Source organism: Perca flavescens, chromosome 1 (assembly GCF_004354835.1).
Source record: "Perca flavescens isolate YP-PL-M2 chromosome 1, PFLA_1.0, whole genome shotgun sequence".
NCBI classification, from domain to species: Eukaryota; Metazoa; Chordata; class Actinopteri; order Perciformes; family Percidae; genus Perca; species Perca flavescens.
Window position 1 is genome coordinate 42,197,944 of NC_041331.1, and position 25,368 is coordinate 42,223,311.

At 43.6% G+C, this 25,368-nt stretch overlaps 1 protein-coding gene across 2 annotated transcripts in view; it reads left to right on the top strand.

Moving 5' to 3' along the window:
• The window catches only part of large2 (LARGE xylosyl- and glucuronyltransferase 2), a 42,101-nt gene that overhangs the window by 11,156 nt on the left and 5,577 nt on the right, over positions 1 to 25,368 (top strand). Inside the window, exons 3-13 of one of the 2 annotated variants that reach the window (XM_028575313.1) lie at positions 1,049 to 1,131; positions 4,294 to 4,417; positions 9,652 to 9,823; positions 12,081 to 12,185; positions 12,798 to 12,910; positions 16,025 to 16,150; positions 16,802 to 16,957; positions 19,187 to 19,350; positions 22,778 to 23,056; positions 23,936 to 24,082; positions 24,181 to 24,376. In XM_028575313.1, coding sequence (XP_028431114.1) covers positions 1,049 to 1,131; positions 4,294 to 4,417; positions 9,652 to 9,823; positions 12,081 to 12,185; positions 12,798 to 12,910; positions 16,025 to 16,150; positions 16,802 to 16,957; positions 19,187 to 19,350; positions 22,778 to 23,056; positions 23,936 to 24,082; positions 24,181 to 24,376 — 1,665 coding nt within the window. The remainder of the gene's footprint in view (positions 1 to 1,048; positions 1,132 to 4,293; positions 4,418 to 9,651; positions 9,824 to 12,080; positions 12,186 to 12,797; positions 12,911 to 16,024; positions 16,151 to 16,801; positions 16,958 to 19,186; positions 19,351 to 22,777; positions 23,057 to 23,935; positions 24,083 to 24,180; positions 24,377 to 25,368) is intronic. The other variant, XM_028575321.1, reaches the window with a different exon arrangement.

The following is a 25,368-nucleotide window of genomic DNA, read 5'->3' on the forward strand; positions in this document are numbered from 1 at the left end:
CAGAGACTTTAACAAAGAAAAAGATTAAAGTGTTGGGGTTCTTTTCCAGCGACAGCTAGCAGAGGCTTTAGCGCTTGGAAAACGACAGCCGCGGTGGCATCATTTTAGGAATTAATGCTGCGTTCATGCCACCTGGGAATAACAGGCACCGCCCCCGTGGTTACGTTGTTTTTCCGACTGGCAGCGTTCACATGGTCGGGATGCGTGCTCTTCTTCTAGAGCCGAGAGCATCAGGTGTGTGAAAACATGGAGGCCACAATAACAGAAGATTTTCTGCTGTTTTCTTATGCAAGCATCCAAACAGCACATCGCCAGGTGTTTGTTTGTGTTATCTGCCGGACAACCAACAGGAAAGGACACAGATAAGGTGGTGTTTTTTTTATACATAGGCCTATTTATGAATAATTTTAAACATATTATGTCTGTATATGTTTCTTGGCAGAGGAATTTGTCCACATTAAACAGTTTTAGGGCTGCCACCTCTTAGTCGATTAGTCGACTAATCGGTCGTTTTGGTCTTAGTCGACTAAGATTTCTTTAGTCGATTAGTCATTTTTTATGCTTATTCATGCTTAATTACTCATTTCCAAGAAACTTCTGAGCACATTTATGGTAAACACAAGATTTAAAGTGGTGCTTTTGCAGGATTAATTGTGGAGAAACTCAGTTTTACAGATGGTTCATTAACTACATTTATATTGTGCTTTTCTAGTCTTAACCACCTCTCAAAGCGCACAGCTCTGTCAATTAAATCAACTAATCTATTAGTCGACAAAATCCTATAAGTGTTAGTCGACTAAGGATTTCTTTAGTCGTGGACAGCCCTAAACAGTTTATTATCATTGAAATATGTTCAGTGAACCAAAGTTGCCTCCATCAAACGTCAGTTGTCAAGAACGCGTCACCAACTGGGGAACTCGGTTATCAAAATCCAGCCCGAGTTTCCCACCTCGGATTCCCAACAGGAAGTGACGTGAATGCTGTCGTTTTCCGATGTCCGTGAACGCACGGTAAGCTTGACTCGTGCCTCTGCTTCCTGTCTCCGCAGCTGATCCACGTGGCGTGCGTTTGTGCCGGTCACAACGCCAGCAGAGACGTGGTCACGCTGGTCAAGTCTGTCCTCTTTCACAGGTGAGTCATTAAAAAACATGTCCTCTCGTTGAACTGTTGTTCCACAGACCTTTCCTTGATCTCTCTCTCTCTATCTCTCTCTATCTCTCTGTCTGTCTCTCTCTCTCTCTCGTTCTCTCTCTGTCTCTGTCTGTCTCTCTCTCTGTCTCTCTCGCTCTCTCTGTCTCTCTCTTGCTCTCACTCTCTCTGTCTCTGTCTCTCTCTCTCTCTTTGTCTCTCTTTGTCTATCTCTGTCTTTCTCTATTTCTCTCTCTCTCTATCTCTCTCTCTCTCTGTGTCTCTATATCTCTGTCTCTCTCTATTTCTCTCTCTATCTCTCTCTGTCTCTCTCTCTCTCTATCTCTGTCTCTCTCTCACTCTCTATCGCTGTCTCTCTCTGTCTCTCGCTCTCTCTCTCTCTCTCTATCGCTGTCTCTCTCTCTCTCTCTCTCTCTATTGCTGTCTCTCTCTCTGTCTCTCTCGCTCTCACTCTCTATCTCTGTCTCTCTTTGTCTCTCTCTTTGTCTATCTCTATGTCTTTCTCTTTCTCTCTCTCTCTCTCTGTCTCTCTATCTCTGTCTCTGTCTCTCTATTTCTCTCTCTCTCTCTCTGTCTCTCTATCTCTGTCTCTGTCTCTCTATTTCTCTCTCTCTCTATCTCTCTGTCTCTCTCTCTATCGCTGTCTCTCTCTCTGTCTCTTGCTCTCACTCTCTCTCTCTATCGCTGTCTCTCTCTCTGTCTCTCTCGCTCTCACTCTCTATCTCTGTCTCTCTCTTTTTCTCTCTATCTCTCTCACTCTCTCTCGCTCTCACTCTCTCTCTCTCACTCTCTATCTCTGTCTCTACGTCTCTCTATTTCTCTCTCTCTGTCTCACTCTATGTCTCTCTCACTCTCTCTCTGTCTCTCTCTCCCTCTCCCTCTCCCTCTCTCCAAACGTGTTTCAACTCCTGCAGCTTTTTCTTCTTTCTCTCTTTGAAGCTGAGTGGCACGTGGCCTTCCCCTGGGTTTGTACAGGCCTTGAAAATCCTTGAATAATAGCAGACTGGAAAAAAAAAAAACGAGAAAAATATAAAAAAATAAATAAAATAAAAGGATGACCTTTTAATGAAAGCCAACTTTTAAAACCCTGAACTTTCTCTGAACAGCATAATTTCTCTCGGGTCAAATTATAAGTTATCTGGATTTGTGTTTTAATGTTTACGTGACGAGATGGTATTTGGGGGATTTGACTATTTTGTGGCTCTGCTGTGTGACAAGAGAAGACACAGCTGTCCTATTTTTTCATATTTTGTAACTCTCAGGATTTCTATATGTCAGGGTTTAGTTGATGTTTTCTAAATGTCAGCTATGCTCTCATGGATCTGTTCCTTTTTATAGATGCTTTTGAAGATTTTAAACTAGGGAACGGGACAGTTTTGAAATTCTGGGGCCGATCCGGCTGTTTTGTTGTTGTCGTTGTTGTCGTTGTTTTTGTGCTGGGAAACAAAGACTTTATTTATTATAAAAAAAAACAATAACTGAACTGTGTTGAATATGAAATAATTCAGCACTCTTAATGCTTCCTCTTTTAGTGGGATCTCTCAGAGTGAAGCTGTACGTGACGTCTTTTTATCTTTTTAAAAAGTCTGTTTCTGCACGGAGACGAATCAAACTTATGCGTGAATAAAACGGGGTCAGCCCTATAGTCCCACAGCCCTATAGTCCCACGGCCCTATGTTCCCACAGCCCTATGTTCCCATAGCCCTATGTTCCCACAGCCCTATGTTCCCACAGCCCTATGTTCCCACAGCCCTATGTTCCCACAGCTCTATGTTCCCACAGCTCTATGTTCCCACGGCCCTATGTTCCCACGGCCCTATGTTCTCACAGCCCTATGGTCCCACAGCCCTATGTTCCCACAGCCCTATGTTCCCACAGCTCTATGTTCCCACGGCCCTATGTTCCCACGGCCCTATGGTCCCACAGCCCTATGGTCCCACAGCCCAATGTTCCCACGGCCCTCTGGTCCCACAGCCCAATGTTCCCATAGCCCTATGGTCCCACAGCCCTATGTTCCCACAGCCCTATGTTCCCACAGCCCTATGTTCCCACGGCCCTATGTTCCCACGGCCCTATGTTCCCACGGCCCTATGGTCCCACGGCCCTATGGTCCCACGGCCCTCTGGTCCCACGGCCCTCTGGTCCCACGACCCTCTGGTCCCACAGCCCAATGTTCCCATAGCCCTATGGTCCCACAGCCCTATGTTCCCACAGCCCTATGTTCCCACAACCCTATGTTCCCACAGCTCTATGTTCCCACGGCCCTATGGTCCCACAGCCCAATGTTCCCACAGCCCTCTGGTCCCACGGCCCTCTGGTCCCACAGCCCAATGTTCCCATAGCCCAATGTTCCCACGGCTCTATTTTCCCACAGCCCTATGTTCCCACAGCCCTTTGTTCCCACAGCCCTTTGTTCCCACAGCCCTATGTTCCCACAGCCCTATGTTCCCACAGCCCTATGTTCCCACAGCCCTATGTTCCCACAGCCCTATGGTCCCACAGCCCTTTGTTCCCACAGCCCTATGGTCCCACAGCCCAATGTTCCCACAGCCCTATGTTCCCACATTTCTAGGACATTTTCAAAATTAGGTTTCCTTCAACGTGATGGCGCAGTGGATATGACTCATGCCTTTGGTGTGGTAGACCCGTGTTGGATTCCCGCTGCGATACATCAACCAATGTGTCCCTGAGCAAGACACTTAACCCCTAGTTGCTCCAGAGGCGTGCGACTTCTGACATATGTAGCAATTATAAGTCGCTTTGGATAAAAGCGTCAGCTAAATGACATGTAATGTAATGTAATGTAATGTAATGAATGGAATCCTATGTTGCCTGTTAGCATGTTGTGAGTAAAAGTGAGCCAACAAAAGACAAAAAAACAACCTAATTACTTGAACTGAGACAAAAAATGCGTTGGCCCACCTATCTACAGCCAGGGTAGACCGTGATAAGACCTATTTCAACAAAAGGTGGGGTATCCCTTTAAGGTGGTGTTAGGTTAATGAGGACACCGATGCTTTTAGAGCCGATTAGAATAAATCCGCCCAAAACACTAAAGTGCCAACCAGAGAAGCTTTGATTGTGAAAGAAGGAGCTGTGTCAGTGGAACATCATCACCATCTTCTTTTTCTTCTTGTTTCTCAGGAGAAACCCTCTCCACTTTCATTTCATCACCGACACAGTAGCCAATCGTATCCTGAGCTCGCTGTTCCAGTCCTGGATGGTCCCGTCTGTGCAAGTCAGCTTCTACGATGCAGATGAACTCAAGGTAAGCGGACATGAACAAACACGCACACACACACATACAGACGCACATACATACACACACAGACATGTATGTACACAGACAGACAGACATACAAGGTAAGAACTCAACTCAAGGTAAGTGGAAATGAACACACACACAATCACACACATACACATAGACACACTCTCACACGTTTGTTTTACTATCTTTGTGGGGACCCATCATTGACATAATGCATTCCCTAGCCCCTTACCCTAACCTTAACCATCACAACTAAATGCCTAACCTTAACCCTTACCCTAACCTTAACCATCACAACTAAATGCCTAACCTTAACCATAACGTAATTCTAACCCTAAAACCAAGTCTTAACCCTCAAACAGCCCTTTAACCTCGTGGGGTCCAGCATTTTGGTCCCCACAAGGATGTGCAGACCCCACAAGTATACTGTATTCTCCGGTTTTTGGACCCCACGAATATAGTAAAACAGGTACATACACACACACACACACACACACACACACACACACACACACACACACACACACACACACACACACACACACAGACAGACATACTTTTAATACTTTTAACTACATTTTCCTGATGATACTTATGTACTTTTTAAATAACATTTTCAATGCAGGACTATTATTTGTAACTTTTTACAGTGTATAGTAGTACTTAACTTAAGTAACTTAAGTAAAGGATCTAAATACTTCTTCCACACACACACACACCCACACGCACACACACACACACACACACACACATGCAAACTCCTCTCTGTTAGGACAAGGTGAGGCAAAGTCAGATCTGACATTTACCATATCAAAAGGAAAAGCCTCTGCGAGCTGAGAGGACAGGCAGTCAAGTCGAGTTTAAACATATTTATAAATCTCCTTTTAACAGGAGAGATTCACCTCTGAGTATCAAAGAAGGAGGAGACATCAATACCAACCCTGCACAGTGAAGACGTAAAGCGCGTCTGTCACGTTAACACAGATCTGAGGAGTGTTTAGGCTTCCTGAGTGTGTGTGTGTAATGGGATGTGGTGGAGGGTCAATCTGCAGTTTGGCCTCCGTTTAGACTGAAAACAGTATTCAAGAAGATAGTTCCTAGTTCATATTAAAAGTAAGTAGCTTCCGTATTTAACTCGGGGACCACTAAGGTCTATATAAAAGAGACTTCAGATACAGTATTAGGGGACCACTAAGGTCTATATAAAAGAGACTTCAGATACAGTATTAGGGACCACTAAGGCCTATATAAAAGAGACTTCAGATACAGTATTAGGGGACCACTAAGGTCTATATAAAAGAGACTTCAGATACAGTATTAGGGACCACTAAGGTCTATATAAAAGAGACTTCAGATACAGTATTAGGGGACCACTAAGGTCTATATAAAAGAGACTTCAGATACAGTATTAGGGACCACTAAGGTCTATATAAAAGAGACTTCAGATACAGTATTAGGGACCACTAAGGTCTATATAAAAGAGACTTCAGATACAATATTAGGGACCACTAAGGCCTATATAACAGCATCCAAAGAGCACCATGTCATGGGACCTTAAACATCCATGTCTGATATTTCTAACATGTTGTCCACCCCTACTTTCCTCCCGTATAAAATTAACACTTAATTTTCTGCATTCTTGTTCATTTTGATGTCACTTTGCATTCATATTGCACTAGAATAACTAATTATTGCACTCGTATGACCGTGAATAACCGACAGATATACATATTTATTAATACTACGCAGTAGAATAACTAGTTTCCCTGCAAGAGGGGAGAAGACACAAAATCAATGGTCAATCTATTGACAATCAATCTAATGTTTGCCATGCGGGCGGGACCCAACACACACACACTGCGGGAACGGGCGCTAGCAGAACACACAGGCTGTGTCTCATTCGGCGTACTTCCGTCAGTACACTGCTAATGTGCACTGACCACTTCCTGCCGTAGAGCCCACTTTGGATGGTTAGTATCGTCCCAAAATGAAAACAACAACAATTATGTTAGAACACTTACCGGAAATGACGAGCGGTCGGCGCGGCTCGCCGCCTCTGAAAATCTGACGAAGATCTCTTAAACTGACCTTTGTTGAGCTGAAATGAAGACAGATTCAGCAACTGCACGGCCTGTTTCTCTCTTCAAATGTTTTCAGAAACACGTTTCGGTGAACTATTTTAGTCCAATACAAGATCGTATTCTGAACGAGCCGCCCATTATGCTCGGTTTTGAAATCCGGGAGAAGCCAGACCCACGTCGTCCAATCAGCCGCCGGTCCACGTCCCTGGTCCCTCCCCTTTCCACTGCGTAGTCGCTCGTTTAGTGCGCATAGCGTCCTTTGTTCCCAAGGGGGTAAGCTTCGCTTCAGAACTCGAGCCATCTATGGCGCCATTTTGTTGCTACAAAGCCATCACCTCCTGTTAGCATTCCGCTGACCCCCAATTTTTTTTTTACGTCACTTTGACAGAGAATAACTTTACATCTGAAGTGTTTAAAGACTCTATTTGTCCGTTGTTTATTTCTAAAGAAACACGACAATGTATAAAAGGCTCCATTACCTTGTAGCTCACGTTATGGCTCCGTAGCAGACGCTTTTATAACAATAGGCTAACGATTGGGTCATAACCACGAGACTTACTGTCACACAGTAGAGGAATTACCGTATAGTACAGGAGAAGCTCACAGGCAGTTTGGACTTCCATTATCTGTTTAGGTTTAATTACTAATGTTAACTAGCATGTTAGTTAGCAATAATTAGCCTGTGTCTATGTTATCTCCTTACATATACCTACACTCTCCGTCTCTGTAAGATTGGGAATGATTGAGATTTCTCTCTCACAGCTACCAGAAGACTTCACACTTTCAGACATGTTGCTCACGTCACATCTACGTTGTCTCTGTCAGTTGGAGGCTGCTCAGTAAATCAAGAGATCACCGGAAAAGTGCTTCTAATATCCTTCACTGGTCTCGTACAGAGACACGGGATCTATTGGTCCATTATATATATACTGTCTATGATTGTTCCACACTGAACTTTTTGACCGTTTTTAGGGAGTCATCCTGGTACCTACAGTGCACTGACTTTTTACGTTATCTACACGACAAACTTAAAACTAAGTGTTTGAAGTATGCAAGTAGGCGCTGAAGCGGGCGCTAGCAGAACACACACACTGCTGGAACGGGCGCTAGCAGAACACACTGCGGGAAGCGATATTACGAATCCCACTATGGCCACGCCAAGACCCGCCCTTCAATAGCATTCACACACTGCTATTGGCCAGGCATCCATGCTTACATGTTCAGGTCCTATCCCCTGACCAATCCCCTAAGCCCAAACCTTAACCACTCGAGGTCAGATTGCTAACCCCAACCAATCAAGCTGCTTCGTAGGGCGGGTCTTGGCGTGGCCATAGTGGGATTCGTAATTTTGCCTGCAGGAACTGGCGCTAGCAGAACACACACACTGCAAAATGGGAGGTAGGAGAGCACACACACTGCGGCAACGGGCGGTAATGGTCAGAAAGCCACCGGGAGCGGGCAGGAGCGGATTTACGAAGACAGTGCCGCGCAGGGCTCCAGTTTGGATACACTCTTCGGTCACTCCAATAAATAAAAGCTAAATTACAAGATTATTACCTGACCACAGGAGATTTTTCTTCCTGATGTTTTCCAAGCAAACCTTGTGTCCCACTACCCTCATTATCTTGACCACGTGGCACTTAAGAGCTTAAAATAAAAAAAGACGTTATGAGGTTTTCACCCGACAGCAGCGATCTGTAATTGAGCTGGACGTGCTGTTGGAAACACTTTCCTCCCAAAGTCAAGTGACACTTCAGCACAAAAACACCACATTTATTTTAACGTCAAGCTGATGAATGGGCTCTCAACAGTGACGCCGATGTAAGGAACGAGCATGCATAAATGTGTGTGTGTGTGTGTGTGTGTGTGTGTGTGTGTGTGTGATCACAGTCTTTGTGCTGAACAATGGGTCCTTTGTGCTGTCAGATGCTTCGACCTGCAGTCTCTCTCTCTCTCTTCAGTTTTTCATTCACTCGCGTTTCAAACCGGAGAGAGAGAAAACACACGAGACTCTAAGCCGATTACGTTTGCAGATGATGCACTTATGCAGATCCAATTACCCTGAATCAAGAGAATTAATTAAGACACTATTTGCAAATTCCAGACAAAAACACAGTCTTTGCCAAAAAAAATGCAGAATGTGGCTTTGTGTTAGCCCACACTGCTCAGATATTAACAAACACTCTCAGTTTGTGTTTAAAAAGAAAAGATAAAAACGTAGAAATTACCCTACAGTCACATTAGCTACAAAAGAGAGCGTCATGAACTCGTTTGATGGGCGCTTCTGGTGCATGCCTAGACTACTCCTGGTTGCTTGGCAAAACTAAACCCGAAATTCTCCGGTGCTACCTTCAAGCAAGCATGTCTTAAAAGTCACCTCAGAGGTATTGTTAAGTCACAAGAATGATTTTTTTTTTGTTGGATTTAAACGTATTTATTTCGATAGAAGCGAAGCGTTTTCCGCCATCTGACATACGTCACGCTGCCTTCACTCTGATTGGCTGTCGCGTTGTCGCATCGCTCAGCATTTGCATAAAATAGCCTTCTTGTCTATTTTTGGCCCCGCCTTGCTCGTGGCAGCTGCAAGCTCATCGCTTTGTCTCTGTCTCTGTGTAGCTAATCATTCCCTCCAGAAAAACATGATTATGCGATCGCATAATTCAACGCATAATCAGCCAAAGTCTGCTTATTTATACACTTTTGCAGCATAAATTGCCGATTTCCACGCAAAATATGCAGGGCTTGCATGATTTCATAATCCCCGATTTTTCGTTGCAAAAAAGTCCCGTAATATATCTTAGCAGAAAGTTGAAAAATGTTGAGTTTACTTAACACAAGAGCAGCCATTTAGCCCCTGTTGCCATGGGAACGTTATGAAGTGACGTAATTACGCGACAAAAAGCAGGATGTTGGGGGGTAGCCTCGTGGGACCGTCCTGATCTGGCTAGCTCCAGCTCTCCTCCCAGATCAGTCTGGCATCTTGAGATAGAGAAAATTTGGAGCCGTTTGCCAAACGACTGGGCCAATCAGCGTTGGTTTTGAGGTGGGTTTAGGTGGTGATAGACAGATGGTTTATCCAATCAGCTAACCAGGATTTTTCTGGAAGGACTGGCTGATGTGATGTAATTAAACCTGACTTGCTTGTCATTTCAGTCCGAGGTCTCGTGGATACCCAACAAGCATTACTCAGGGATTTACGGCTTGATGAAGCTGACGCTAACCAAAGCTCTTCCCCGGGACCTGTCCAAGGTCATCGTCCTGGATACGGACATCACCTTCGCCACCGATATCGCCGAGCTCTGGGGGATCTTCAGGAAGTTCACCGGTGAGACATTTTGAATTGTATTATGTCTGCGAACTTCAGGGGTTGATGCAAAGACTGTATCAGTGAAGCCCAAAAATCCGGTAGGGCTGCTCGATTATGGAAAAAAAATATAATCACGATCATTTCGGTCAATATTGAAATCACGATAATTTAACACAACGGACCTTCATTGTAGGAAACGCACAGCTGACATTGATCATTTTAACAATGGCTCAATTCCATCATGTGTTCCAGTAAGATATTTCAGTGAGTCAGCATGACCAATACCAGGACCTCTCCTAAGTGGAATGCAGCCATAAGTAATGGGTTTAATTACACCTGTGCTTTTCCTACTATGACATGTCAACATGTCTGCCGTGAAAAAGGTCTATTACTCGTTGACCGCTGGAAAGATGTTGCAATAATTGAACTTAAAAAACTTGAAATTTGCCCTAATACTTTTCCTATTTAAACTTTTTTTTTTTTTTTTTTTTTTCATTCAGAACACAAGAGAAAATAAAGAGTTTACTTTATTATTTTACTTTAGTTTACTAAATAATTGTCTCGATTATTCTGTTTTTGTGATCACTGGGAGCTGAAATCATAATCACGATTAAATTTCGATTAATTGCACAGCCCTAACATCTGGTTTGCCCAGAAGTATAGGTCATATAACCTGCTTCCTAATGTTAGCAGATAGGACATGGGTAGAGCTGGGCGATATGGAAAAAATCTAATTTCACAATATTGTTGACCAAATACCTTGCTATCAATATTGCGACGATATTGTAGGGTTGACAATTGGTGCAAAAAGGAGATTTTTTATAAATAATCATCATTAATGTGTATATAATAACTATGTGGGTTAAGGCAAATAATAGAAAAGCTAGAACAGTCTGGTAAATTCAAACAATTACATCACTCTACTGTAATGCAGCCTTTAAAACCAGGAAAACACTTATGCCATATTACGATATCACGATACCCAAAATCTAAGACGATATCCAGTCTCATATAACGATATTGATATAATATCGATATATTGCCCAGCTCTAGACATGGGCCAAACAATTCAAATAACACGCCAAATAAAGGTTTCCCAAAGATGGTTTTGTCATTTTAGGTAGTTCTGAGCACACTGTTGTTTGTTCAAGTGTTCATTTTCTAATCAGGTTGGTTTTTATTAGTTATTTGATGCTATAAAAATCGGCTGAAACGTCAGCGTGGAGAGTCTCGTTCTCAACCCCTCAAAGTCTCTGTCTCAACTCTGTCTCAACCCCTCAAAGTCTCGTTCTCAAACCCTCAAAGTCTCGTTCTCAACCCCTCCAAATCTCGTTCTCAACCCCTCAAAGTCTCGTTCTCAACCCCTCAAAGTCTCGGTCTCAACTCTGTCTCAACCCCTCAAAGTCTCGGTCTCAACCCCTCAAAGTCTCGTTCCCAACCCCTCAAAGTCTTGTACTCAACCCCTCAAAGTCTCGGTCTCGACTCGTTCTCAACCCCTCAAAGTCTCGGTCTCAACTCTGTCTCAACCCCTCAAAGTCTCGTTCTCAAACCCTCAAAGTCTCGTTCTCAACCCCTCCAAATCTCGTTCTCAACCCCTCAAAGTCTCGTTCTCAACCCCTCAAAGTCTCGGTCTCAACTCTGTCTCAACCCCTCAAAGTCTCGGTCTCAACCCCTCAAAGTCTCGTTCCCAACCCCTCAAAGTCTTGTACTCAACCCCTCAAAGTCTCGGTCTCAACTCTGTCTCAACCCCTCAAAGTCTCGTTCTCAACCCCTCAAAGTCTCGGCCTCGCCTCGTTCTCAACCCCTCAAAGTCTCGATTTCAACTCTGTCTCAACCCCTCAAAGTCTCGTTCTCAAACCCTCAAAGTCTCGTTCTCAACCCATCCAAATCTGGTTCTCAACCCCTCAAAGTCTCGTTCCCAACCCCTCAAAGTCTCGTTCTCAACCCCTCAAAATCTCGGTCTCAACTCTGTCTCAACCCCTCAAAGTCTCAGTCTCAACCCCTCAAAGTCTCGTTCCCAACCCCTCAAAGTCTCGTTCCCAACCCCTCAAAGTCTTGTACTCAACCCCTCAAAGTCTCGGTCTCAACTCTGTCTCAACCCCTCAAAGTCTCGTTCTCAATCCCTCAAAGTCTCGGTCTTGTCTCGGTCTCAACCCCTCAAAGTCTAATATCGTCCGATAATATCGACCTGCCGATATATATCGGTCAGGCTCTAGTCTTGCCTACAACCCTGGCTGGAGATTTGTGCTGATGAGTGACGCCGGTTGTGTTGCAGATAAGCAGGTGATCGGCCTGGTGGAGAACCAGAGCGACTGGTACCTGGGGAACCTGTGGAAGAACCACAAACCCTGGCCTGCGCTGGGACGGGGCTTCAACACAGGTAACACCTGGCTTTCAATTTCAATTCCATTTTATTAATAGTGTTGAATCCTAACAGAAGTTATCTCAGGACTAGTGTCAGAAATGCTGCGTTATTGACTTTAGACCAGGTTTTTGTTGGTCAAAAGAACGATCACTTCCCGCTGCCTCAAGATAGCAATACTCCCAGAATGCACCTGAACACACCTCCCTGTAAGAACAGCACGCCCAGAATGCACCTGAACACACCTCCCTGTAAGACCAGCACACCAAGAATGTACCTGAACACACCTCCCTGTAAGACACGCATGCCCAGAATGCACCTGAACACACCTCCCTGTAACACCAGCACACCCAGAATGTACCTGAACACACCTACCTGTAAGACCAGCACACCCATAATGTACCTGAACACACCTCCCTGTAAGACCAGCATGCCCAGAATGCACCTGAACACACCTCCCTGTAAGACCAGCACGCCCAGAATGTACCTGAACACACCTCCCTGTAAGACCAGCATGCCCAGAATGCACCTGAACACACCTCGCAGGACCCTGTGGCTTCACAACCGGTGTTGTGTCAAAGTCGGTTCCCCGCGTCATGTTTGTGACTTCTTTCTTGTTCCCTCCTGCAGGCGTCATCCTTCTCTACCTGGAGCGGCTGCGGCGAATCGGTTGGGAGCAGATGTGGCGGCTGACGGCAGAGAGGGAGCTAATGAGCATGCTCAGTACGTCGCTGGCTGATCAGGTCAGGGACACCTTCAACTCGCCGAGGCCACTGTGGAAGCACGCTTCTGTGTTACAGTGTTAACTTATCTGCCAGAGGAAGGGGCAACCTGCCGATAAGACTTTAATTTATCTTGGTTTTAGGGTTCCTTTAAAGCACATGTGGCAAACTCAAGGCCTGCGGCAGATTATGATCAGGCCCTCATATCAATTTAGGTTCAAAATAGATTTTGGCCCGCCTAGTTGTGCGCCAAAACCAAAAACACAGGAATTTGGCAGATTTGCCAACTTTGAGGCACATTTTTGCTGACTTATGTAGTGCTTCATGTCGACAAAAATGTCAAATTTTTTTTTAAACAATTTAAATAAAAAGGTGACAAAAAACATCTGAAAAAGCCACAAAGAAGTCGAAAAAAAAAACTGCACTACTGACTACAGCGCTACAGCGATGTCAAAAAAGCAACGTGCAGTAATACAGTCAAAGATATTGGACAAAAGCAAGTCGATATACTCCGTATATATGTCCGGCCCTTGATGTGATTCTTTCTTCCAGTGTGGCCCTAAGTGAAAATGAGTTTGACACCCTTGTTTTAAAGTATTAAAAAAGTCTTATATTTAATATTCTAAAAAATAAGGCCTTTAAAGCACACAAAAATGTCATTACAATGGTCTTTTTTTATTTATTTATTTCTAAATAAAACATCATAAATAACTGATTGTTTTGTTTGGCTAACGTTTAAATTTATTTTGTATTTTTAGTGTAATAGCATAAGAGCTCTAAATGCAACACATATTTTAGTCCTTTGATGTTATTAAAGTAGAAACGCATTTCACAACAACGTTTTATTAAATTCAAGTGATGTTTCTTGGTAAATAATTCTTTTTTTTAGGGCTTAAAATCCCCACTTATTTTCCATGATATGGCCGAGAAATTGGCATTAAATTTCATCCTATGTGGTATTAAAAATGTCTCTAAAAATCCTGGGGGTTACCCTGGTTTATAAGTGGACATTTGGTGGGACTAGAGAAAAAGGTCAGTGGGGCACAGACATTCAATTTCATCTTCTGTGGTTCATTTTCGCTCCATTTAGAAAAAATCCATATCGGTTTAAGTGTAGCCTACACTATATTTAGAATGAAGCCACCAGACTCCTTTGACAAAAACAGCAATTTTACCTCGCAGAACACGGGAGTTGCTGCTCTACCTGTGCCTCTGTCGGTTGCTTTATTTTTAGTTTTGTTAGTTCCTAACCCTTTTAAAACACCCAAGTCACACAATAACCTAAACACACCGAGCAATGGAGGCAGCGCCAGAGCAGCAAATCCCGTATTCTGCGAGGTAAAATTGCTGTGTTTGTCAAAGGAGTCTGGTGGCTTTGAAGAGAGCAGAGATAACGGCTTCAGTTCCTCGTCCTAAAAGGGTCTGCCTAAAAGGTTGTCTGACTGCAAGGTACAGTACAGGCCAAAAGTTTGGACACACCTTCTGAAATAACTGAAAACATGTCTTATATTTTAGATTCTTCAAAGTAGCCACACTTTGCTTTTTTTATTAATAAGGGAAAAAATTCCACTAATGAACCCTGACAAAGCACACCTGTGAAGGTAAAACCATTTCAGGTGACTACCTCATGAAGCTCATTGAGAGAACACCAAGGGTTTGCAGAGTTATCAAAAAAAGCAAAGGGTGGCTACTTTGAAGAATCTAAAATATAAGACATGTTTTCAGTTATTTCACACTTTTTTGTTAAGTACATAATTCCATATGTGTTCATTCATAGTTTTGATGCCTTCAGTGAGAATCTACGATGTAAATAGTCATGAAAATAAAAAGGAAACGCATTGAATGAGAAGGCGTGTCCAAACTTTTGGCCTGTACTGTAAAGCTCCGGAAATATTCTAAATATAGCGCTCCACTTAAACTGATATAGATGTCTGTTTTGATGCATCAATACCATCTCAGATGAACAGAATGAGACCACAACTTCTCTTTGATCTGTGCTGCATCATCGCTAGCAGCCTTTTTGTGTGTTTTGTTGAGCTACCACCACCGACTGTGATTGCATTTTTAAAATCCACGGTGAGGCCTTAGTCATCAATCCGAGTGTAAAATAAAGGCTGAGGTTGCCAGGGAACTAGCAGACCGATAACATTGCTCTTCTTTTCTGATGAAAAGTCGAGCCGTGATGAAGCCGTGATGAAGCCGTGATGAAGCCATGACTCGCGCTTTCAGGAACACAGTCCTGTTTCCTGATTTCTCAGAAACAACAAAGCCGGGGTTCGTTAGCTCACATAGTTGTGCGTGCGCCACCACGTACAGAGGCTCACTCCTTGTCGCAGCGGCTGCGGGTTTGGTTCCGACCTGATTATCGGATTTTATCTTGATCGATTATATATACGGCTTATGCGATAAACGCTGATGGAAACGTTATTTGCCAAATAAATTAATAAATTGCATTTAAGTTTTAGGTCATTTTATGGTTGCAACCTGCCACAAAACGAAGAAGAAGAAGTTATAGTTCATTTCCGCCCAGTATTTCCGCTCCGTTTGCACACATGACAGGTGTCAACAAAGACATGATGGAAGTGGACGAACGAGGAGACGAGAGACTTTTTGTATTTAATTTACGAGAAAAATATTAAGGCTATTTTAGATAGCAAAAATCTAAGAAATGCCATAATTTATCAGGAACTCATTCATTCTCATTAATATTCAACAAGCTAAGCTGTTTGAATCTGATTGGCTAACAGCTAGCCAATGAGATGGATGTCAGCATCTTTTAGCCAGCCCAACTGGGTGAGCTCATGAATAGTAATGAGCTCAGGCAGTATGATGTCAGACTGACCAGCTGTTGTGATTGGTCTGATTTCTCTGCTTATTTCTGTCCAGTGCCTAGAGCTGACAGAGGAGGTAACAGTTCATTTTCACATTCACCACATAACACACACACACATATGGACCTGACAGATTTAAAAAAATACAAGGAAAATGGTTTTGTGTGACAGGGCACCCTTAAAAAAAATAAAAATAAATAAATGAACAAATGAAATTTGAATGGTATTCTAGAGGAAGACAGACAGCTCTAGCACAGAAGCCGATGGAGTGTTGTTAAAGCTGTGGTTCGTCCCCTGTGTGCAGGACATCTTCAACGCCTTCATCAAGCAGAACCCGGTGCTGGTGCACCAGCTGCCCTGCTTCTGGAACGTCCAGCTGTCGGACCACACTCGCTCCGAGCAGTGCTACACCGAGGTTTCTGACCTCAAGGTACACACACACGCACACACACACACACACACACACAAGCTGACAGTGTCATCCATTTAATTTTCTTATATAGGTATTGTCATTTTTACCGTCACAAAGGCACCGGAACTTTTCTTGCGACAGCTTTCAGATACGGTGCACAACACTGTAAACTCTGCTGTATATTCACTGTCACTCTCTCACTCGCTCCACCACACACACACACACACTGCCACACACACACGCCGCCACACACATTACCCACACACACACACACACAAACTGCTGCACACACATACATTACCCACACACCACCGCACACACACACACACATGCACACACACAGCGCCATACACACACATTCCCCACACACTGCTGCACACACACACACACAGCGCCACACACACATACACACACACTCCCCACACACCGCCACATTCATTCTCCAAAAGAGAAACGCTACTCTTACAACAGAAAGCAGCATAAAGGCCAGTGAAAAATATCTTTTTTTTAAATCTGTAACTTATTCAGCCTCTCAGTCAAACTCGGTGCCGACTGATGTGATGTATGAGTGCAGATTGGGAAGAAAAGGCGGACTTAGAGGCAGAGATTTGTCCATTGAGAAAGGGATATGAGTGTAGTAACTGAGTGAGCTCCGTGCTGTGGTTTCAGGTGATCCACTGGAACTCTCCGAAGAAGCTCCGAGTGAAGAACAAGCACGTGGAGTTCTTCAGGAACCTCTACCTGACCTTCCTGGAGTACGACGGAAACCTGCTGAGACGAGAGCTGTTCGGCTGCCCGAGTCAGGCCAACCCAGAGAGTGTCCAGGTTAGAGACGCACCAGGGGTGGGAATCACCAGAGGTCTCATGATATTATTTATTTAAATTATGTCCCCAAAAGGAAATTTTGTCAACATCTGTTTTTATCTAAAAAGATACACTTCAGTTTTATTGCTGCAAAATGGGGATTGTAACAAGCAGGCAAACTGACCAACACATATATAATAAAAGATCCATACTTGGCGTCTTTGTATCGATACAGTATTGCCACGGAAAATATTGCGATACTATGCTGTATCAATTTTTTTTTTTCCCACCCCTAAGACACACACACACAAACACACACACACATACAGAAGTTTGCTCTAACTAATCGTGGTACTTAAAGGGGTTGAAGCATGACTGACCAGGCCAATATTTAATTTACTTTTAACATAATCACACATCAACACTTTCGGTAAGGATCCCACATTTCATCATTTGCAGGATAGTAATACTAAAAGTGATTAATTTGTACTGTACAGCAGGAGTGTGGTTGCCATCGTAACACAGTTCCTGCTCAGATTTGCCAAATCTTCCTAAGAATCCAAATTTATTTCATTGGTTTAATTGGTTGTGGTATGTTTATTGTCCGCGGAGGAGAAACCATTATAAGCGTTGTTCATTTTAAAGGAACACGCCGACCTATTGGGACTTCAGCTTATTCACCGTATCCCCCAGAGTTAGCTAAGTCCATACAGACCCTTCTCATCTCAGTGCGTGCTGTAAGGCTGTCTGATGCCCCCAGCATTAGCTTAGCCTAGCACAGATCCTGGAGGTGACTGGTTCCAACTAGCCTAGCTTAGCACAGATCCTGGAGGTGCTAAGAGAGAATATAGTTCCCAGTATGTATACGGTTAGAAGACGGCTGTGTGTCATGTGACCTTGTTATTTGTACACGCTGTGAATCTACAAATCACAACATTTAAATAGGAACATGTTGGCGTTATTTTGTCACTTATTCGGAGCAGTAGGCTAGTTGGAACCAGTTACCTCCAGGATCTGTGCTAGGCTAAGCTAATGCTGGAGCCGTCAGACAGCATTACAGCACGCACAGAGATGAGAAGGGTATGTATGGACTTAACTAACTCTGGTGAATATGCTGAATAAGCTAAAGTCCCAATAAGTTCAATTTCAATTAAATTCAATTTTATTTATAGTATCAAATCATAACAGAGACATAAGGTATATATATCTCGAGACACTTTACAGATAGAGTAGGTCTAGACTACACTCTATAATTTACAAAGCCCCAACAATTACAGTAATTCCCTCAAGAGCAAGCATTAGCAGTAGCTATTGCGACAGTGGCGAGGAAAAACTCCCTTTTAGGAAGAAACCTCGGCAGACCCAGACTCTTGGTAGGCGGTGTCTGACGGGGCCGGTTGGGGGTGTGAAGGCGATAATAGTCGCATTAAAGATAATGGAACAGTGACTTTGAAGGTAGTCGTTGTAGTTCATGTCATAGCAGGGCACATCGTGTCATACGGAGTAGTGCAGTCTCCAATACGGGATCCTGACTACTCTGTGCGTATGAACATCACAGCAGGGTGTTGCGGGATGTAACGTGGCGCTGCAGAGCACGGGTGGACGCGGCAGGACGCAGTAGGACGAGGCCGGGCATTGCAGGGAATCGCAGAGCTAAAGGAAACAAATGAAAACATTGATGAGAGGCTGTACTGGCCTGCCTCCCTCTACTCTGGCTATATTATTGATTATATGATCAATAAATCTGATGACTATGAAGAGAAGCAGGTGGGCCGGGTTAGGCGGACGCTGCAACTCCTCACTTCTTAACTATAAGCTTTATCAAAGAGGAGAGTTTTCAGTTTACTCTTAAATGAGGTGATGGTGTCTGCCCCCCTAACCCAGACTGGGAGCTGGTTCCACAGGAAAGGAGCCTGGTAGCTGAAGGCTCTGGCTCCCATTCTACTTTTGGAGACTCTAGGAACCACAAGTAACTCTGCATTCTGGGAGCGCAGTGCTCTAGTGGGACAATAAGGTACTAAGAGCTGTTCTAGATAGGATGGTGCTTGACCATTTAGGGCTTTGTAGGTCAGAAGAAGGACTTTAAAGTCAATCCTGAATTTCACAGGAAGCTGTGGCATGTTTAAAGCGACAAATGTGGCAGGAAACGAGGAAAAAGATTAGTTCTCGTTTCTTGGGATGTTTGTGGTTCAAGCGTTGTCCTTTTTTAAAGACTTCCTCCGAGCTTTAAACAGCGGCGTGTGTCCTCAGCTGCAGGCGGCCCTGGAGGAGCTGGACGAGGACGATCAGTGTTACGACTTCCGTCGGGAGCGGCTCACCGTCCACAGAGTGCACCTGTACTTCCTGCAGTACGAGTACACGCCCACGGAGGACGACACCGACATCACGCTGGTGGCCCAGCTCTCCATGGACAGGTACTAGGGCATGGATACGGTTCGGACGGATCTTTAGAAATTATGGTCGGGTTTGGGTCAGGCTCGGTCACATCAGTGCAATAAGGCATTTGTTGTACCGGGGTCTGCACAGCCTTGTGGGGACCAAAATGCTGGACCCCACAAGGTTAAAGGGCTGTTTGAGGGTTAAGACTTGGTTTTAGGATTAGGGCTAGAATTAGGTTATGGTTAGGGTGAGGCTAAGGGTTAAGGTTAGGCATTTAGTTGTGATGGTTAAGGTTAGGGTAAGGGGCTAGGGAATAGATTATGTCAATGGCGGGTCCCCACAAAGATAAAACAAATGTGTGTGTGTGTGTGTGTGTGTGTGTGTGTGTGTGTGTGTGTGTGTGTGTGTGTGTGTGTGTGTGTGTGTGTGTGTGTGTGTGTGTGTAAAGTGGTCAGAAGAGAGATAGAGAAAGAGGAAGCAGACGTGTTGTATGCAACCGGAGCAGAGTTGGTACAATACGATTAAGTTTTGTAGCTACACAGTGTGTGCGGTGTCTGAAATAAACTCCAGACTGAAAGCCAAGTTCAGTCATTGTCTCACCAGAAACGGGATTTTAACCCTGACGATATTCATGTTATAACGTGGGTAACCTGGAGGTCACGAGTCTCCGCTGGTTTTCTGATCACGGTCGGAAACGAAGCGATCAGGAAAGGTTAACACACTGAACATTTTAACAGCTGATTAACGTGCGCTTGTTGTTGTCCCGTGTGAGCCGATGACCTCATCTGACATTTACGAATGCCTTCCTACAGCTGGTTAATAAAAGCTGGCTTTCCACACAAAAACGTAGCCTACATGTATGTACGTATCTACATTAGTATGAGAAAAAAATTAGATTTTAACTGTGTCGGGCTCGGACACAAATTTCTTAATGCCTGTCGGTGCTCGGGTTTGGTCACGGCTCTGTCGGACGCGGGCCGGGCCAAGGCAGAAAAATTCAGCCCGATCCGGACTCTAACAGGTACCCGCCCACTCTTTCAGCTGCTGCTCGTCAGAAAGAAAATCAGAAATGACTTGGGTCAGACGATCAAACGTTCTAATTAAAAAATGTCCCTCCCAATACCGATACAGATTCCCGAACTTTAGTTTTTGTCCGATACTGAGTAGCAAACAGATACCAGTGCGTCAAAGGAACACGCAGACTTATTGGGACTTGTCTTATTGTCTTATTCCCCGTATCCCCCAGAGTTAGATAAGTGCATACTAGAGGGGGAAAGTTAGGACAATTCCAAGGGCCCATGACTGACAGGGGCCCCAAAAAATAGGTAAAAACTAATATTTTTTTTATTTAACCAGGAGAAATCCCATTGAGATTCAGAATCTCTTTTTCAAGGGAGTCCTGGCCAAGACAGCAGTACATAAGTTCCATATTTAAAATATACAACAAAAACATACAACAGAGAACAGAAAAAGAAAACAGTCGGCAAATTAACATCATCTCCACATAATCACCAGCAGCGCTCAGTAGCTGCACATGTGCATTTAGTACTCAAATAATCCTTTATCCTAATTTTAAACTGTATCAATGTTGGTAGGTCAGTCTAATTTAAGATGATTCTGCAGTTTATACCAGGATGGGGGTGCAAAAAATTTAAAAGCACTTTCACCGAAAACAGTTTGCGTTCGGGGAATGTCATACATGATTTGCCCATATGATCGAAGATTACATTTCCCAGTGGTGACTTTAGAAGTCAGGAGAGAACATAAGTAAGGAGGCAGTTTACACAATATGGCCTTAAAAAGAAAAGTAAAAAGTACCAATGCTCCAACCTGTGATTGTGCAAAGAAGGCCAACTAACACTCTCATACAAGACATATAAAATTATTAAACCATCATCATTCAGTGTACCGGTATATATATTTCAAATATAATAATACAATTAATGATCTCTTTGTTTTTACTTGTTTTGGGCAGTAAAAGTTAAATATCCCCAATGAATAAAAAGTAAACATCCATATTGACCGACCACCCCCCTGTGTCTGCATGAAATGGTTTGGTCCTGCCTTAGCGCACTCAGCAACGGTGCAGTCAGTAGATGCGCCAGAACTACAGTGACCACAATGTTGCCAAGTAACGTTAAATTAAATTATGGCTTTCAAAAAAGGAAAGAGAGAAAAGAGAGAGAGGAAAGACCAAGGAAAGAGTGTCAAACTGTAACCCAGTTTTACACCAAGAAAGGTGGGTAGCCTCTAGTCTGTGAGTGGTACAAATATGGTGCTAGTACTAGTATTGAACTACAAGAACCTTTTAATTAAGAGTTATGTAAAGCTTTTGATGGGACAGTTAGGTCCTAGAGATGTGATGACAACAGCTGCGCTGAGGGGGCCCAATTAGATTTTTTGTCATGGGGCCCAAAATTCCTGGTGGCGCCCCTGACTAGAGGTGTTGGAATTAATCAAATAATCGATGCATGGAATCGTGGACATGGACGATGCTGCATCGATAATCGGCCGGCTCATAATCGATTATTTCTATTTACAATGTAATGCAGACCTAACAACATTTCTGTTTACATATTCTGGTATGTTTTGCACATTCAGGAAGTGCCATGTGCTCAGTGCTGTATAGTTTTATGTATCCAATTTATTTAGTATTAGAGCACTGCAGAATGTTTGGTTTTTGAAGCTTGAAAAGCTATGAATTAAATATCCTACATGGCTTTAATAGAAATATTTATTTGACACATCATGATGCATCGAGATATCGAATAGAATCGCTGACATGATAATCATAATCAGTGAAGATTCACACCTCTAGTCTCACACACACCCATATCACTCCGCCCAAGTAGCACTGCTTCAAACAGCTTTGCCAGCCTACTTACTGGAGTTCCACAACTACACATATCCTATACAAGTCCAATGTGTATGTATTATTTGTAGGGCTGGGCAATATATGGATATTATATTGATATCTTGATATGAGACTAGATGTCGTCTTAGATTTTGGATATCGTGATATCGTGATATGACCTAAGTGTTGTCTTTTCCTGGTTTTAAAGGCTGCATTACAGTAAAGTGATGTCATTTTCTGAACTTACCAGACTTTTCTAGCTCTTCTATTATTTGCCTTTTCCCCACGTAGACATTATGTCCACATTACTGATGATTATTTATCTAAAATCTAAGTGTGAAGATATTCTGTTAAAGCACCAATTGTGAACCCTAAAATATCGCCGCAATATCGATATCAAGGTATTTGGTCAAGAATATCGTGATGTCTCCCTATCGCCCAGCCCTAATTATTTGTGTCCCCTTCAATAATTGCTCTTAAGATATTTTATTTTACAGCCATGCTTCTACGGTCCTGCCCCTAATTCACAAATTAGAGGAATTATTTGGTAACGAATGTTGCGATCCTCGTCTCCTTGTTGAACATGTTTGTGTCGGCTCGACCTGCAGGCTGCAGATGCTGGAGGCCATCTGCAAGCACTGGGAAGGCCCCATCAGCCTGGCACTCTACATGTCCGACGCCGAGGCCCAGCAGTTCCTCCGCTACGCCCAGGCTTCCGAGGTCCTCAAGAACCGCAAGAACGTCGGCTACCACATCGTCTACAAGGAGGGCCAGTTCTACCCCGTCAACCTGGTCAGGAACGTGGCGCTGAAGAACGCCAACACACCGTATGTTTTCCTGACCGACGTGGACTTCCTGCCGATGTACGGCCTCTACGATTACCTCAGGTACGGTTAGCCGCGGGACTCCGGTTCACACTCTTATTCTTATTTTTTTAACAATGTTTTTATTGATTTTCCATTGCTATTACGACTGTGAAATGTTGTATTTATTTGACAAGACAGGAGGCATGTATGTCTGCACCAGCCAATTATATTGGAGTGGCTTTAAAGGGGTGATGGAATGGTTATACAGTATACGGTATTTCATGCTGTTCCTTAAGGTCTCCTAATAGGGTATGTAACACAGGTTGGGCTGAAAATGACTCTTCTGCTGGTTTTTTTGCCATAATGCTACCCTGTTAAATGGGACTAGACTGAAACAAGAGCTTTTCTGCCTTATATCCATGTATCAAGTCTCCGGTTCAACAATCTTTTAGGACAATAATGTTAAGCCAGTTCAGATTAATGATTTTCGACGAGACAAAACCGTTTCAGAACGTAGCAGAGAAAAGTTTCAGCGGTCTGAACCGGCCCGTCTCAGCTCGACTCAAACCAGCTGATGGTGTCACTGCGACTCCGCTGGTCGAGTCTCCAGAGGCTGGTTTAAGAACATAAGAGACGTCTCCTGTTTCAACAGTAAATAGAGAAGTCAGCTGGTGGAGTCTCCAGAGGCTGGTTTTAGAACGCAAGAGACGTCTCGTGATTCAACAGCCAATAGAAAATAATCTGCCTTGTTGCACCATCAAAATGTTCTTCAAAACTTGACATTTTCAGCGTGTAGCTCGTTAGCTCAGAGGTTGTGATTGTAGTTTAAGCGGCAACACATCCACCAGAACATCGTTGATCCAGACTACATTACGCCAGAATACTGTTTGTCTTGCTCGTCCATGATAAGAAATGTTGAGTTTTTGTCGTATGAACACTGTGCCGTTTTCCTCCGTGCAGGAGGTCCATGGTGCAGCTGGACATGGCTCACACTAAGAAGGCTCTGGTGGTTCCGGCGTTCGAGACACTTCGTTACCGTCTGTCCTTCCCCAAATCCAAAGCTGAGCTGCTCTCCATGCTGGACATGGGGGCTCTTTACACCTTCAGGTATATGAATACAAAATAAAAAACATATTGGTGAATCATGATTAGGGAAAGAAAAGTAGATTATCATTTAATTTAACTTTCTTTTCCTGCATCTCCAGGTATCATGTGTGGCCTAAAGGTCACGCTCCGAGCAACTATGCCAAATGGCGAACAGCCACCACGCCGTATAAGGTGGAGTGGGAGCCGGACTTTGAGCCGTACGTCGTGGTGAGGCGAGACTGTCCCGAGTATGACCAGCGCTTTGTCGGCTTCGGCTGGAACAAGGTGTCTCACATCCTGGAGCTGGACGCACAGGTACGTCTGACGGCGGTTCAGATCCACACACACACACACACATGTTGGGTGAAGAGGAATATTAATTGTCATTGTAATTTATTTATTTGAACAGGGACAGTGCACAAAAAACATTAATAGATGTCTTGTGCCAGGTTGTAGCAAATGGCTAGTTTCCGCCGAAAGTCCCTGGGCAGGTAGATGGTGCAATAAAATACAGACAAAGTATTTACAGTATGCAATACAGATACATAAAATCATATAATTCTACAGACATTATTATCCCCCTATCCCACCCCATCTAGAGCTAAAACTAGACCCTCCCCCCCCATAAACACACAGCAATTTAGCACATCAATTCACTGGTGGGAGCAAGTCTGCTTTGTTAAAAACGTGAGAATGAGTGCATGAAATTAGCTCTTTAGGAAGAGAATTCCACTGATTTATAGCCACAAAGGAGAATGATGTCCTCCCAAATGCAGTTTTGCATTGTGGAAGACTACAAAGTGTAACAAATATTTTCAGAGGAGAAGCAGAAGCATTATGAATTGTTAAAAAAAATTAAGTACAGTGAGAGTTGTGGTGATTAATCATTATCCTCTCAGCCACTTAAAACATATGTTTTCACAGAATCTTCACTGTGAGCTACGACCAACTATCTGGGCCGTTTCCCCCGCTGTGGGACTAATGAGAGATTATTTTGTAGGTAGAAAAAACACGAGGGATGAGGGGGTATATTCCGAAAGATTTTTTTTTCCATATTAAAGTAGTAAGTGTACGAGATGAAAACTCACAACTACTCTGACAAAAACTTGTACATTCTCTTGAGATTAAAGTCACATATAGAGTGGGTACGGAAAGTATTCAGACCCCTTTACATTTTTCACTCTTTGTTTCATTGCAGCCATTTGCTAAAATCAAAAAAGTTAATTTTATTTCTCATTAATGTACACTCAGCACCCCATCTGGACAGAAAAAAACAGAAATATAGAAATTTTTGCAAATTTATTAAA